The sequence below is a fragment of the Salvelinus fontinalis genome, unplaced genomic scaffold (assembly GCF_029448725.1).
Source record: "Salvelinus fontinalis isolate EN_2023a unplaced genomic scaffold, ASM2944872v1 scaffold_0537, whole genome shotgun sequence".
Lineage (NCBI taxonomy): Eukaryota > Metazoa > Chordata > Actinopteri > Salmoniformes > Salmonidae > Salvelinus > Salvelinus fontinalis.
Genome location: NW_026600746.1, coordinates 37,339 through 50,755, shown reverse-complemented (window position 1 = coordinate 50,755; position 13,417 = coordinate 37,339). Strand labels below are relative to the sequence as shown.

The 13,417-nt window shown below is 42.8% G+C and overlaps 1 protein-coding gene across 1 annotated transcript; it reads right to left on the bottom strand.

Moving 5' to 3' along the window:
- Positions 1 to 2,716: 2,716 nt before the first annotated feature.
- Positions 2,717 to 4,413, bottom strand: LOC129846431 (calcium homeostasis modulator protein 1-like). The gene is made up of 2 exons (XM_055914362.1): positions 3,742 to 4,413; positions 2,717 to 3,541 (listed from the first exon to the last, which is right to left on the bottom strand). The coding sequence occupies exons 1-2, from the start codon at positions 4,291 to 4,293 to the stop codon at positions 3,011 to 3,013; spliced, it is 1,083 nt and encodes a 360-aa protein (XP_055770337.1). The 5' UTR covers positions 4,294 to 4,413; the 3' UTR covers positions 2,717 to 3,010.
- Positions 4,414 to 13,417: the final 9,004 nt, after the last annotated feature.

The following is a 13,417-nucleotide window of genomic DNA, read 5'->3' as shown; positions in this document are numbered from 1 at the left end:
CTCGAAGGCTCATTGGTTTTGGAATTACAATATCTTTGTCGTGGAACCTCTCAGAGCCAAGTTGATCACACCAATGCTGCATGCATACAGTTGAAGTCGGAAGTTTACATACACTTAGGTTGGAGTCATTAAAACTTGTTTTTCAACCACTCCACAAATTTCTTGTTAACAAACTATAGTTTTAGCAAGTCGGTTAGGACATCTACTTTGTGCATGCCTTTAAACAGCTTGGAAAATTCCAGAAAATTATGTCATGGCTTTAGAAGCTTCTGATAGGCTAATTGTCATAATTTGTCAATTGGAGGTGTACCTGTAGATGTATTTCAAGGCCTACCTTCAAACTCAATTCCTCTTTGCTTGACATCATGGGAAAATCAAAAGAAATCAGCCAAGTCCACAAGTCTGGTTCATCCTTGGGAGTAATTTCCAAACACCTGAAGGTACCACGTTCATCTGTACAAGCAATAGTACATAAGTATAAACACCATGGGACCACACAGCCGTCAAACCGCTCAGGAAGGAGACGCATTCTGTCTCCTAGAGATGAACGTACTTTGGTGCGAAAAGTGCAAATCAATCCCAGAACAACAGCAAAGGACCTTGTGAAGATGCTGGAGTAAACAGGTACAAAAGTATCTATATCCACAGTAAAACGAGTCCTATATCAACATAACCTGAAAGCCCGGTCTGCAAGGAAGAAGCCACTGCTCCAAAACCGCCATCAAAAAGCCAGACCACGGTTTGCAACTGCACATGGGGACAAAGATTGTACTTTTTGGAAAAATGTCCTCTGGTCTGATGAAACAAAAATGTAACTGTTTGGTCATAATGACCATCGTTATGTTTGGAGGAAAAAGGGGGAGGCTTGCAAGCCGAAGAACACCATCCCAACCGTGAAGCACTGGGGTGGCAGCATCAGGAAACAGCAGAGGGAGCACCCCCCTATCCACATCGATGGGACAGTAGTGGGGAGGGTAGTAAGTTTTAAGTTCCTCTGCGTACACATCACGGACAAACTGAATTGGTCCACCCACACAGTCAGCGTGGTGAAGAAGGCGCAGCAGCGCCTCTTCAACCTCAGGGGGCTGAAGAAATTGGGCTTGTCACCAAAAGCACTCACAAACTTTTACAGATGCACAATCGAGAGCATTCTGTCGGGCTGTATCACCGCCTGGTATGGCAACTGCTCCGCCCACAACCGTAAGGCTCTCCAAAGGGTAGTGAGGTCTGCACAACGCATCACCGGGGGCAAACTACCTACCCTCCAGGACACCTTACACCACCCGATGTCACAGGAAGGCCATAAAGATCATCAAGGACAACAACCACCCGAGCCACTGCCTGTTCACCCCGCTATCCTCCAGAAGGCGAGGTCAGTACAGGTGCATCAAACCAGGGACCGAGAGACTGAAAAACAGCTTCTATCTCAAGGCCATCAGACTGTTAAACTGCCACCACTAACATTGAGTGGCTGCTGCCAACATACTGACTCAACTCCAGACACTTTAATAATGTAAAAATTGATTAAAAATGTATCACTAGCCACTTTAAACAATGCCACTTCATATAATGTTTACATACCCTACATTACGATACCATCTACTGCATCTTGTCTATGCCGTTTTGTACCATCACTCATTCATATATTTTTATGTACATATTCTTCATTTTTCATTCCTTTACACTTGTGTGTAAAAGGTAGTTGTTGTGAAATTGTTAGGTTAGATTACTCGTTGGTTATTACTGCATTGTCGGTACTAGAAGCACAAGCATTTCGCTACATTCGCATTAACATCTGCTAACCATGTGTATGTGACAAATAAAATTTGATTTGATTTAATTTAATTTTCATCATGTTGTGGGGGTGCTTTGCTGCAGGAGGGACTGGTGCACTTCACAAAATAGATGGCATCATGAGGTAGGAAATTTATGTGGATATATTGAAGCAACATCTCAAGACATCAGTCAGGAAGTTAAAACTTGGTCGCAAATGGGTCTCCCAAATGGACATTGATCTGAAGCATACTTCCAAAGTTGTGGCAAAATGGCTTAAGGACAACAAAGTCAAGGTATTGGAGTGGCCATCACAAAGCCCTGACCTCAATCCTATAGAAAATTTGTTGGCAGAACTGAAAAAGTGTGTGCGAGCAAGGAGGCAAAGTTAAACAATTTCAAGGCAATGCTACCAAATACTAATTGAGTGTATGTAAACTTCTGACCCACTGTGAATGTGATGAAATAAATAAAATCAGAAATAAATCATTCTCTCTACTATTATTCTGACATTTCACATTCTTAAAATAAAGTGGTGATCCTAACTGACCTAAGACAGGGAATTTTTACAAGGATTAAATGTCAGGAATTGTGAAAAACTTAGTTTAAATGTATTTGGCTAAGGTGTATGTAAACTTTTGACTTCTACTGTATTTCCTGGTAGGAAAACTAAATAAAATCTTACAAACTCATTTTTTGGGGGGGTTGATCTCAGAATTATGCTTTTTATGTAAGCTAGGATGAATAAAAAAGTCATGAATTTAGGCTACCACGGTAGCGTTAGGCTAAAGGAAACCTTTCATCGAGATTCTACAAGGAGCCATTTGATGTTTGGTTTAATCGATAAAGAATTTTTCAAAAGTCTACACATAGCAATAATAACAACAAACAGACTGTACATCATCATGACATATCTGACACATTATGTACAAAAACTCAAGTAAGGTTCCCCCTTTGGGTACTCTAACAAAAAATACAGTTAACCATCCTGAAACCAAGGAAGAACTAAAGTGCCAATGCGGGAGGGTTTGATGTTGGATGCCAGGAAACATTTCCAACTAAGCCCTCCATCAAAATATTCATTATTATAAATGATCACACCACAAAAAGGACTTCAATTCTATCTTCAAACCACAGTCTAAATCTTAAAGGACAATCAGTCTTGTCAGTCTAAATAGTCAACCAGTGCTTAATATCCATGCTACAGTGAATGGTGCTTTTTCCTCTTTTGAAATGTTCAAACTTTGCTGTAGTATGCCGCCCATTCCCTCTTGGGCAAATCGGGAGCGTGACCGTTAGCATATCCATTTGGCCCTCCACTGACTCCATGGACATCTCCATTTGGTATGAGCCCTTCATGGGATTCTCCATCCGGCTGTTCCTTCCTCAGTGCCAGAGGCGGCTTGCACGTGTGCCAATTCCACAGAACTTTATTCATATCGTCCTGGTCGCGGATCCCGAGAAGCTTGTCCTCGTCGCTCTTCTTCTTGTCATCATCATCATCGTCGTCGCTGTCATCTTTGCTTGACCGGTGCTTGTGGAAGCTGCGCATGTCGCCGCTGATGCTCTCGAAGTACTGCTGGATGCAGACCTTGGCGAAGGTCTTGGCGTGCTCCTTGCACGTCTCGTCGAAGAGCTTGCGTTCGATGTCGACGTAGTGAGACCAGTATTTGGTCTTGAGGAAGGCAGCTTGGGTGAAGCAAGGTCGGATGGCTCGTATCATGAAGGCTGCTAAGGTCATCAGCAGTAGGAATACCCAGCCAAACGCCTACAGGGAAACACATGATAATACGTAAACAAAGACATTGCTTTACCACGACAACAAACATACTTTGAACCAATGGCCCGGTTCACACTTAGGTTGGACAACTGATGTACAATGGATTTAACACAACAGTTATTTTGAAAGAGATTGTCTGCACCTAAATGTGAACTAGGTGAATATGGAAACTACCAACGACAACTTACCTGGGATATACACTTGATATATCTCGATGCCGCTTCTCTCGATATCACCTCGGGCTGATTGAAGATATTCTTGCATGGAATCTTCGCTAACAATTTAACAATCTCCACTTCCGTCATTCCATCAATGAGGGTAGAATTTCCAAACTGATGAATGTCCAAGTTGACGCTGAACGCACACAGGAAGCTCTTCCCGTCCATAAGAGTCACAGATATCCACACCATGGGCGCGATCAAGGACCGCTGCGTGATCGAAACGAACATGTAACGAAGGATCGTCGGATCCTTCACCCTCTTCCCTGTCGGTCTTTTCCACTCCTCAGCTAACATCGAAACATTGTTATTCAACACGAACCCTAGTAGGAAGAACCATATAGGTGGGGTAACCAGTAGTCCAATCCCATAGGCGTAGTTGTACTCTGGGATACAAGGGCAGCTAAACTCGAAGGCTGAGTAGAGCTGGGCGCTAGCTAGGGCCATGATACCACAGATGCCGTTCATAAAGGACTCCTGGTTGGATTGGAGAAACTGGAACATCATACGGAACTTATCCATCTTGATTGGTCTGCTGGCGGTGCCTTTTTAAATGTACTGAGATCTGTAGAAAAAGATGGATCCAGTTGATGGAAATCAATTTGATAGTGGTGCCTCTGAAGTATTCAAATCTGTGGGAAAACACAGAGGCAGATGTTAGAATTCAACAACAACAAAAAATGTGACGGGGCCCAACATGTGAAAGGCACTCAGTCATTTGATGTTGGAGAAATCGTGTAGCCCCGTGTCTGTGTACATTTGCAACTCATAAAATGTAGACGAAGAAGTAAATGAAGATGTTGTTTACAAGCAGTACTGACGAAACAATTTAATCAATCTCCCACTGCTTTATAATGAAACATCAATGGTTTGAGTGTCTGAAGAGCTCACAAATCATTCAAGAAGGACTTATTTTTATTGACCGGTAAATCCATGTTCAGTTTCTTTCCAGCAAGCAATAAATTATTGAAAAAGACTGAAAAAGACTTAACAAAATAGACTGAGAAATTGATAATCTAAGTAACTGATAAAAAGGGCTACTTACGTCACAATAGGCCTTTCTCCTCTTCCAAGTATACAGGTGATGAAATAATCTCAAATGATGATAAGTCAACAAATGGACGATCACAAATATTTCTTCAACTTCTCTTGATACTCTCCAGCTTTGCCAAACCTCTTGGTATACCAACTCTCCTCTTTCTAGTATGTAGTCTTTGATTAAATCAAGTTCAAGTTCATTGAGCTCAAATGATGATAAGGCTGAAAATGTATGGCAAATAGTTCTCCAGGTACTTTTGGAATATTATTGATTCTGATGCTCACTCAACCCTTCAAGAACAGTCTATGGGGATGTAGAATGGTAGAAAGCAAAGGCAAGGTCACGTCATCTGTCATCAGCTAGGCCCCTCCCTGTGAAGGCACCTGCACTCCTTTCTCTGTTGTACTGATGTAACAGGTTTCCCATCTCGCCATTGTCCCAAGAGCAAACATGTTACAGGCCCTAGAAAACACTTGGGCCACGGCTACTGCTTTGCAGACGTGAGTCTGCCATAAGACACTAATGACTCATGACTTTCAAGAAGAGGTGAGGACCACCTCAAACTAGAGCAACTAATATTTACTGTATTTTTATTCTACTATATGTCGGTCTGTGAAATGCATTTTTTTGGTCTACCTTTATATGCCTATATTCATATAAAGAAGAGGTTTGATATGTCTATTTGCAGTTGTCTGGACAGGATGAGGTGGTTTTCTGTCTCTAACCAGAGTGACACAGCTGAAATTCCCACAGCTGAGATGCAAAAATAGTTTCAGCCCATTCAAATGATCTGGGTTATTCTCTCTGAAATATTTGTTCACAGATTAATGAATCACTGTTTCCACTTGGGAATCACAGTGATGTGACTGGCATCTCTGTATTTAACAATATTATTTATAGACCAAATCCATTACTTTATAATTAATTATACCAGTACACATACAGTATACTGCTGTCATCTTTTATATCCTTAGTCACACGTGACTTTTACCATATTACATAAGGTTTAGGCATCCTTTGGCCTGCCTTCCTGTGTTGAGTCTTACCTATACAATAGTAATGGGCTTTATGTGGCATCCAACTGCACCTAGGAGAATGAGGCACAGCCGGACAAACCAGTTAAAGCTAGCTAATACCAGTTCATACCTCACAGGACCATATAAAAGCTTGTGTTTAGTCCCCTATTGTGGGACACAAGTCATTTTCCATACATTGTTAGCTTTTGTTTAAACAGCATTGTTAATGTGAGGGTATGATCAAAAACATGGAATATTCTATTATTCTACTCATGGCATCACATAATGATATATTACTATTACCTGGTGTTGTCCTGCTATCCAGTAGTGTAAAGTACTTATTAAGTAAAAATACTTGAAAATACTATTTATATTTTTGACAATTTTTACTTTACTACATTCCTAAAGAAAATAATGTACTTTTTACACCATACATTTTCCCTGACACCCAAAAGTACTCATTACATTTTGACAGGAAAACGGTCCAATTCGCACACTTATCAAGAGAACATCCCTGGTCATCCCTACTGCCTTTGATCTGACTCTCTAAACACAAATGCTTCATTTGTAAATTATGTCTGAGCGTCCCCCTGGATATCCGCCAATAAAAAATAAAATAAAAATGGTGCTGTCTGGTTTGCTTAATATAATACATTTGAAATGGTTTATACTTTTACTTTTGATAAAGTACATTTACTTTTGATACTTGTGTATATTTAAAACCAAATACTTTAACTTTTACTCAAGTAGTATTTTACTGGGTGACTCCCTTTTACCTGAGTAATTTTCTATTAAAGTATCTTAACTTCTACTCAAGTATGACAATTGAGTACTTTTTCCACCACTACCAGTAGCTTTAGATGTACACTGCTCAAAAAAATAAAGGGAACACTAAAATAACACATCCTAGATCTGAATGAATAAAATATTATTATTAAATACTTTTTTCTTTACATAGTTGAATGTGCTGACAACAAAATCACACAAAAATTATCAATGGAAATCAAATTTATCAACCCATGGAGGTCTGGATTTGGAGTCACACTCAAAATTAAAGTGGAAAACCACACTACAGGCTGATCCAACTTTGATGTAATGTCCTTAAAACAAGTCAAAATGAGGCTCAGTAGTGTGTGTGGCCTCCACGTGCCTGTATGACCTCCCTACAACACCTGGGCATGCTCCTGATGAGGTGGCGGATGGTCTCCTGAGGGATCTCCTCCCAGACCTGGACTAAAGCATCCGCCAACTCCTGGACAGTCTGTGGTGCAACGTGGCGTTGGTGGATGGAGCAAGACATGATGTCCCAGATGTGCTCAATTGGATTCAGGTCTGGGGAACGGGCGGGCCAGTCCATAGCATCAATGCCTTCCTCTTGCAGGAACTGCTGACACACTCCAGCCACATGAGGTCTAGCATTGTCTTGCATTAGGAGGAACCCAGGGCCAACCGCACCAGCATATGGTCTCACAAGGGGTCTGAGGATCTCATTTCGGTACCTAATGGCAGTCAGGCTACCTCTGGCTAGCACATGGAGGTCTGTGCGGCCCCCAAAGAAATGCCACCCCACACCATGACTGACCCACCGCCAAATCGGTCATGCTGGAGGATGTTGCAGGCAGCAGAACGTTCTCCACGCCGTCTCCAGACTCTGTCACGTCTGTCACATGTGCTCAGTGTGAACCTGCTTTCATCTGTGAAGAGCACAGGGCACCAGTGGCGAATTTGCCAATCTTAGTGGTCTCTGGCAAATGCCAAACGTCCTGCACGGTGTTGGGCTGTAAGCCCAGACACATGCACATTTGTGGCCTGCTGGAGGTCATTTTGCAGGGCTCTGACAGTGCTCCACCTGCTCCTCCTTGCACAAAGGCAGAGGTAGCGGTCCTGCTGCTGGGTTGTTGCCCTCCTACGGCCTCCTCCACGTCTCCTGATGTACTGGCCTGTCTCCTGGTAGCGCCTCCATGCTCTGGACACTACGCTGACAGACACAGCAAACCTTCTTGCCACAGCTCGCATTGATGTGCCATCCTGGATGAGCTGCACTACCTGAGCTACTTGTGTGGATTGTAGACTCCGTCTCATGCTACCACTAGAGTGAAAGCACCGCCAGCATTCAAAAGTGACCAAAACATCAGCCAGGAAGCATAGGAACTGAGAAGTGGTCTGTGGTCACCACCTGCAGAACCACTCCTTTATTGGGGGTGTCTTGCTAATTGCCCATAATTTCCACCTTTTGTCTATTCCATTTGCACAACAGCATGTGAAATTTATTGTCAATCAGTGTTGCTTCCTAAGTGGACAGTTTGATTTCACAGAAGTGTGATTGACTTGGAGTTACATTGTGTTGTTTAAGTGTTCCCTTTATTTTTTTGAGCAGTGTATATCAGTAGTAGAATCTTCCTACAGACGGCAAAGGAATTTACTCAAACGAAGTTCAGTTTACTCTGGATTTACTCTGATAGCCACAGAAGGATGTGGCAGACTTGAGAACTTTGGAGAAAACTGTCTTCTCCCCGGCTTTTTAAATGATGGTTGATCAACGATTTCAGAGAAAATAAAATCAGAAACATGGAAGAAAGGAACATATTGAAGCATTTTCAGAAATTAAGCAAGAATGTGTGCTTTTGAATGAATACAATCTGAAGTCCAAATCGATTTGAGTCATCCATTGACTAACTAAAGAGATAAACATGGTAACAATAACATTCTACTACCATTGTGTCTCACTCAGAATAGCTACTGTGACGATAAGGCAGGAAGAACATTCGGTTTTAGAATACTGTAGTGCAGGTGGTACAGCCACGTGTTCTACTGTGCACATTCTGTATACATGATAGCCACTCATTGGTTAGTGGGCGTGTCATGTTGACGTTAGCCAGTTGTCTGGTTTCCCCACAGCTAGAAGGTTTGCTCGCATGCTCATCGCACGGACATCGATCTGTGCCCGAGCAAGATCGCCTAGACATTACTGGTGATAACACATGCAAAGAACAAATCTACTGAATGCCAGTATCGTCATGCGAATTCCCATCATCATACCTGTATCATCTGCAGTGCCTGACTTGGGCAGGAGCTCACTGGAGCTGAGTACCGGCACCTCACATTTTCTACTGCTTGAGCTCCTATTCCTATCGTATCCTACTTGAGATACGTCTATAGTTGTCTCTGCTTCCTCATGTACATGAAGCTCAAGGTCAAAAGTACATATAAAGGAAAAGGTCTGTGAGGCAGTAGAGAATTAAGTTTAGCCGAACCTACACCCCTCCAGGTTTAAACAAACGCACGGGGAGCTATGCCTAACACACATGCAGGTTCTTAAAGTTTGGGTTGAGTGGATAAATAAAGTCAACAGGTTGTATTATTTTCTCCTTCACCATTAGTCAAAAGCTCAGACTATCTTTTAAGCCTGGTCAAAGAGTACACAGGATAACAGTGAAATATACAAACAAAAACTGGTTTTGGTGCAGGGTCAAGGGAATCACTACCTAAACTTTAATTACATTTCAAATCATGATACTTTAAATAGGTTTTAGACAATATGAGTCAGTCAAACACTAAAAGACCACAAGGCAATTTCCCCTTACCTGCACCTTTCCCCCATGGCCATACCTTAAAAAAAAGAGACCCTATTTAAAGAAACAGTCAACCACTGAAATTAAATCAAATTGTATTTGTCTCATGCGCCGAATACAACAGGTGTAGACCTTACAGTGAAATGCATACTTACAAGCCCTTAACCATCAATGCAGTTAAGAAAAATACCTAAATAAATAAGAAATAAAGTAACAAATAATTAAAGAGCAGCAGTAAAATAACTATGGCGAGGCTATATACAGGGGGTACTGGTACAGTCACCCGTGTCGATGTAATTGAGGTAATATATACACATGTGGTTTAAAGTCACTTATGCATAGATAATAACAGAAATTAGGGTGGGTGGGGGGGGGGCAATGCAAGTAGTCTGGGTAGCCATTTTATTAGATGTTCAGTCGTCTTATGGCTTGGGGGTAGAAGCTGTTTAGAAGCCTCTTAGATCTAGATTTGGTGCTCCGGTACCACTTGCCGTGCGGTAGCAGAGAGAACAGTCTATGACTGGGGTGGCTGTTGTCTGACAATTTTTAGCGCCTTCCTCTGACACCGCCTGGTATAGAGGTCCTGGATGGCAGGAAGCTTGGTCCCAGTGATGTACTGGGCCGTACGCACTACCCTCTGTAGGTCCTTGCGATCGGAGGCCGAGCAGTTGCCATACCAGGCAGTGATGCCACCAGTCAGGATGAGCTCGATGGTGCAGCTGTAGAACCTTTTGAGGATCTAAGGACCCATGCCAAATCTTTTCAATCTCCTGAGAGGGAATAGGTTGTCGTGCCCTCTTCACAACTGTCTTGGTGTGCTTGAACCATGTTCGTTTGTTGGTGATGTGGACACCAAGGAACTTGAAGCTCTCAACCTGCTTCACACAGCCCCGTCGCTGAGAATGGGGGCGTGCTCGGTCCTCCTTTTCCTGTAGTCCACAATCATCTCCTTAGTCTTGATCACGTTGAGGGAGAGGTTGTTGTTCTGGCACCACACGACCAGGTCTCTGACCTCCTCCCTATATGCTGTCTCGTCGTTGGTGGTGTTCAGACCTAGCGCTGTTGTGTCATCCGCAAACTTAATGATGGTGTTGGAGTCGTGCCTGGCCGTGCAGTCATGAGTGAACAGGGGGTACAGGAGGGGACTGAGCACGCACCCCTGTGGGGCACCTGTGTTAAGGATCAGCGTGGCGGATATATTGTTACCTACCCTTACCAGCTGGGGGCGGCCCGTCCAGTTGAGTCCAGTTGGATCCAGTTGCAAAGGGAAGTGTTTAGTCCCAGGGTCCTTAGCTTATTGATGAGCTATGAGGGTACTAGGGTTTTGAACACTGAGCTGTAGTCAATGAATAGCATTCTCACATAGGTGCTTCTTTGGTCAATGTGTGAAAGGGCAGTGTGGCGTGCAATAGAGATTGCATCATCTGTGGATCTGTCGGGGCGGTATGCAAATTGGAGTGGGTCTAAGGTTTCTGGGATAATGGTGTTGATGTGAGCCACTAAGACATGAGTGCTATGAGTCGGTAGTCATTTAGGAAGGTAACCTTAGTGTTCTTGGGCACAGGGACGATGGTGGTCTGCTCGAAACATGTTGGTATTACAGACTCAGACAGGGAGAGGTTGAACATGTTAGTGAAGACACTTCCCAGTTGGTCAGCGTATGCTTGGAGTACACGTCCTGGTAATCCGTCTGGCCCTGCGGCTTTGTGAATGTCGCCCTGTTTAAAGGTCTTACTCACATCGGCTGCGGAGAGTGTGATCACACAGTTGTTCGGAATAGCTGGTGCTCTCATGCCTGTTTCAGTGTTACTTGCCTTGAAGTGCCTGTGATAGTTTGCAAGCCCTGCCACATCCGATGAGCGTCAGAGCCGGTGTAGTATGATTAAATCTTAGTCCTGTATTAACGCTTTGCCTGTTTGATGGTTCGTCGGAGGACATAGCGGGATTTCTTATAAACTTCCAGGTTAGAGTCCCGCTCCTTGAAACCGGCAGCTCTACCCTTTAGCTCAGTGTGGTTGTTGCCTGTAATCCATAGCTTCTGGTTGGGGTATGTACGTACGGTCACTGTGGGGATGACGTCATCGATGCACTTATTGATGAAGCAGGTGACTGATGTGGTGTACTCCTCAATGCCATCGGAAGAATCCCAGAACATGTTCCAGTCTGTGCTAGCAAAACAGTCCTTTAGCTTGGCATCTGCTTCATCTGACCACTTTTTTATTGACCGAGTCACTGGTGCTTTCTGCTTTAATTTAGAATTATGGCCAGATTTGACAAATGGGGGGGGGCGAGAGAGTGCTTTGTACGTGTTTCTGTGTGTGGAGTAAAGGTGGTCTAGAGTTCTTTTCCCTCTGGTTGCACATTTAACATGTTGATAGAAATGAGGTAAAACGGATTTAAGTTTCCCTGCATTAAAGTCCCCGACCACTAGGCGCGCCACCTCTGGATGAGCGTTTTCCTGTTTGCTTATGGTGGTATACAGCTCATTGAGTGTGGTCTTAGTGCCAACATCAGTCTGTAGTGGTATATAGACAGCTATGAAAAATACAGATGAAAACTCTCTAGGTAGATAGTGTGGTCTACAGCTTATCATGAGATACTTTTCTATTCATGCTGTCGTTCATCTACGACTCGGTGAAAGATAACATATCACAGTTATTAAATGTCCCGTTGGTAGGATATACGTGCTTTAGCTTGTCCAATTTATTTTCCAGTAATACGGATGGCAAGGGCAGATTAGCCACTCGTCGCCGGATCCTCACAAGGCACCCCTAACTCTTTCCGCAATATCTTTGCCGTCTCTTCCTCGTGCGAATGATGGGGATGAGGGCCTGTTTGTGTGTCTGGAGTAAATCCCTCTCGTCCGACTCATTAAAGAGAAATTCTTCACCCAGTTCAATGTGAGTAATCGCTGTTCTGATTTCCAGAAACTCTTTTTAGTCATAAGAGACAGTAGCAGCAACACTATGTACAAAATAAGTTACGAAAAATTGCATGGTTGGTTAAGAGCCCATGAAACGGCAGCCATCCTCTCCAGTGTCAATTACAGGATCAATCATTCAATTAGCAAGGTAGAAGCATGCATAATAAGCAATGGAGGCTCATTGTCACACTTGTGACAAGTTGAACCATTCTACCTTACAAGTCAAAGTCTTCAGATTTTACTGCCAATTTTTTTTTTTTTATTATATTACATAGGATTTTTTCCTACCAATGTACACAATCTACTCCACATTTCCAAAGTGAAAGAACAATTATAGAACATTTTCCACATTTTGGGAGGGATTACTGCATTTAAAAGCAAACTCTTATTTATTTTTCTCCCCTTTTGTGCATATTCAAATACTTTACCGTCAATGGATAATATATGTATATAAAAATAATGTTGACACTAGCATGTAAAAGCATGCTGACGTCATTGACATTGAGATAACGAGTCAGATCTGCCTCTATGTGCCATTGTATTTAAACTTTTTGTGGTGGCAGCATCATGTTATGTGTATGCTTGCCACCGGCAGGGGCTGGGGAGTTTGTCAGGATCAAAATAAATATGAAAGGAGCAAAATCCAGGTAAAAAGTTAGAGAAATACACACCTCTAAGAAGACTTAAAACTCTGGGATAGAGTTGTATTTTTCAGTGGGGCAATTACTCAATTTTCTATGCAAAAGACACACCAGAATAGCTTTCCAAGAGGTGTTGAGTGTTCCAGCCTCAGTCCTGACTTACATTTCAGAGACAATGTATGAATATTGCTGTCCATCAATGAATAACAACTCTATTTACTGAGCTTGAGCAATTTTGACAAAAACAATGGATAAATGTTGCCCTAAGACAGCTTTTCCCAAACTCGGTCCTGGGGACCCCAAGGGGTGCACATTTTGTATTTTGTCTTAGCATTACACAGCTGATTCAAATAATCAACTTATCATCAAGCTTTGATTATTTGAAGCAGCTGTGTAGCGCTAGGGCAAAAACCCAAAAGTGCACTCCTATTTTGGGAAACGCTGCCCTAGGAGTT

Bases quoted from the DNA above. Each gene is read 5' to 3' on its own strand.
- LOC129846431 (XM_055914362.1), bottom strand. From the start codon at position 4,293: ATGGATAAGTTCCGTATGATGTTCCAGTTTCTCCAATCCAACCAGGAG. The intron at 3,542-3,741 runs GTAAGTTGTCGT...GTTTCCCTGTAG, and splicing joins ATATCAAGTGTATATCCCAG to GCGTTTGGCTGGGTATTCCT.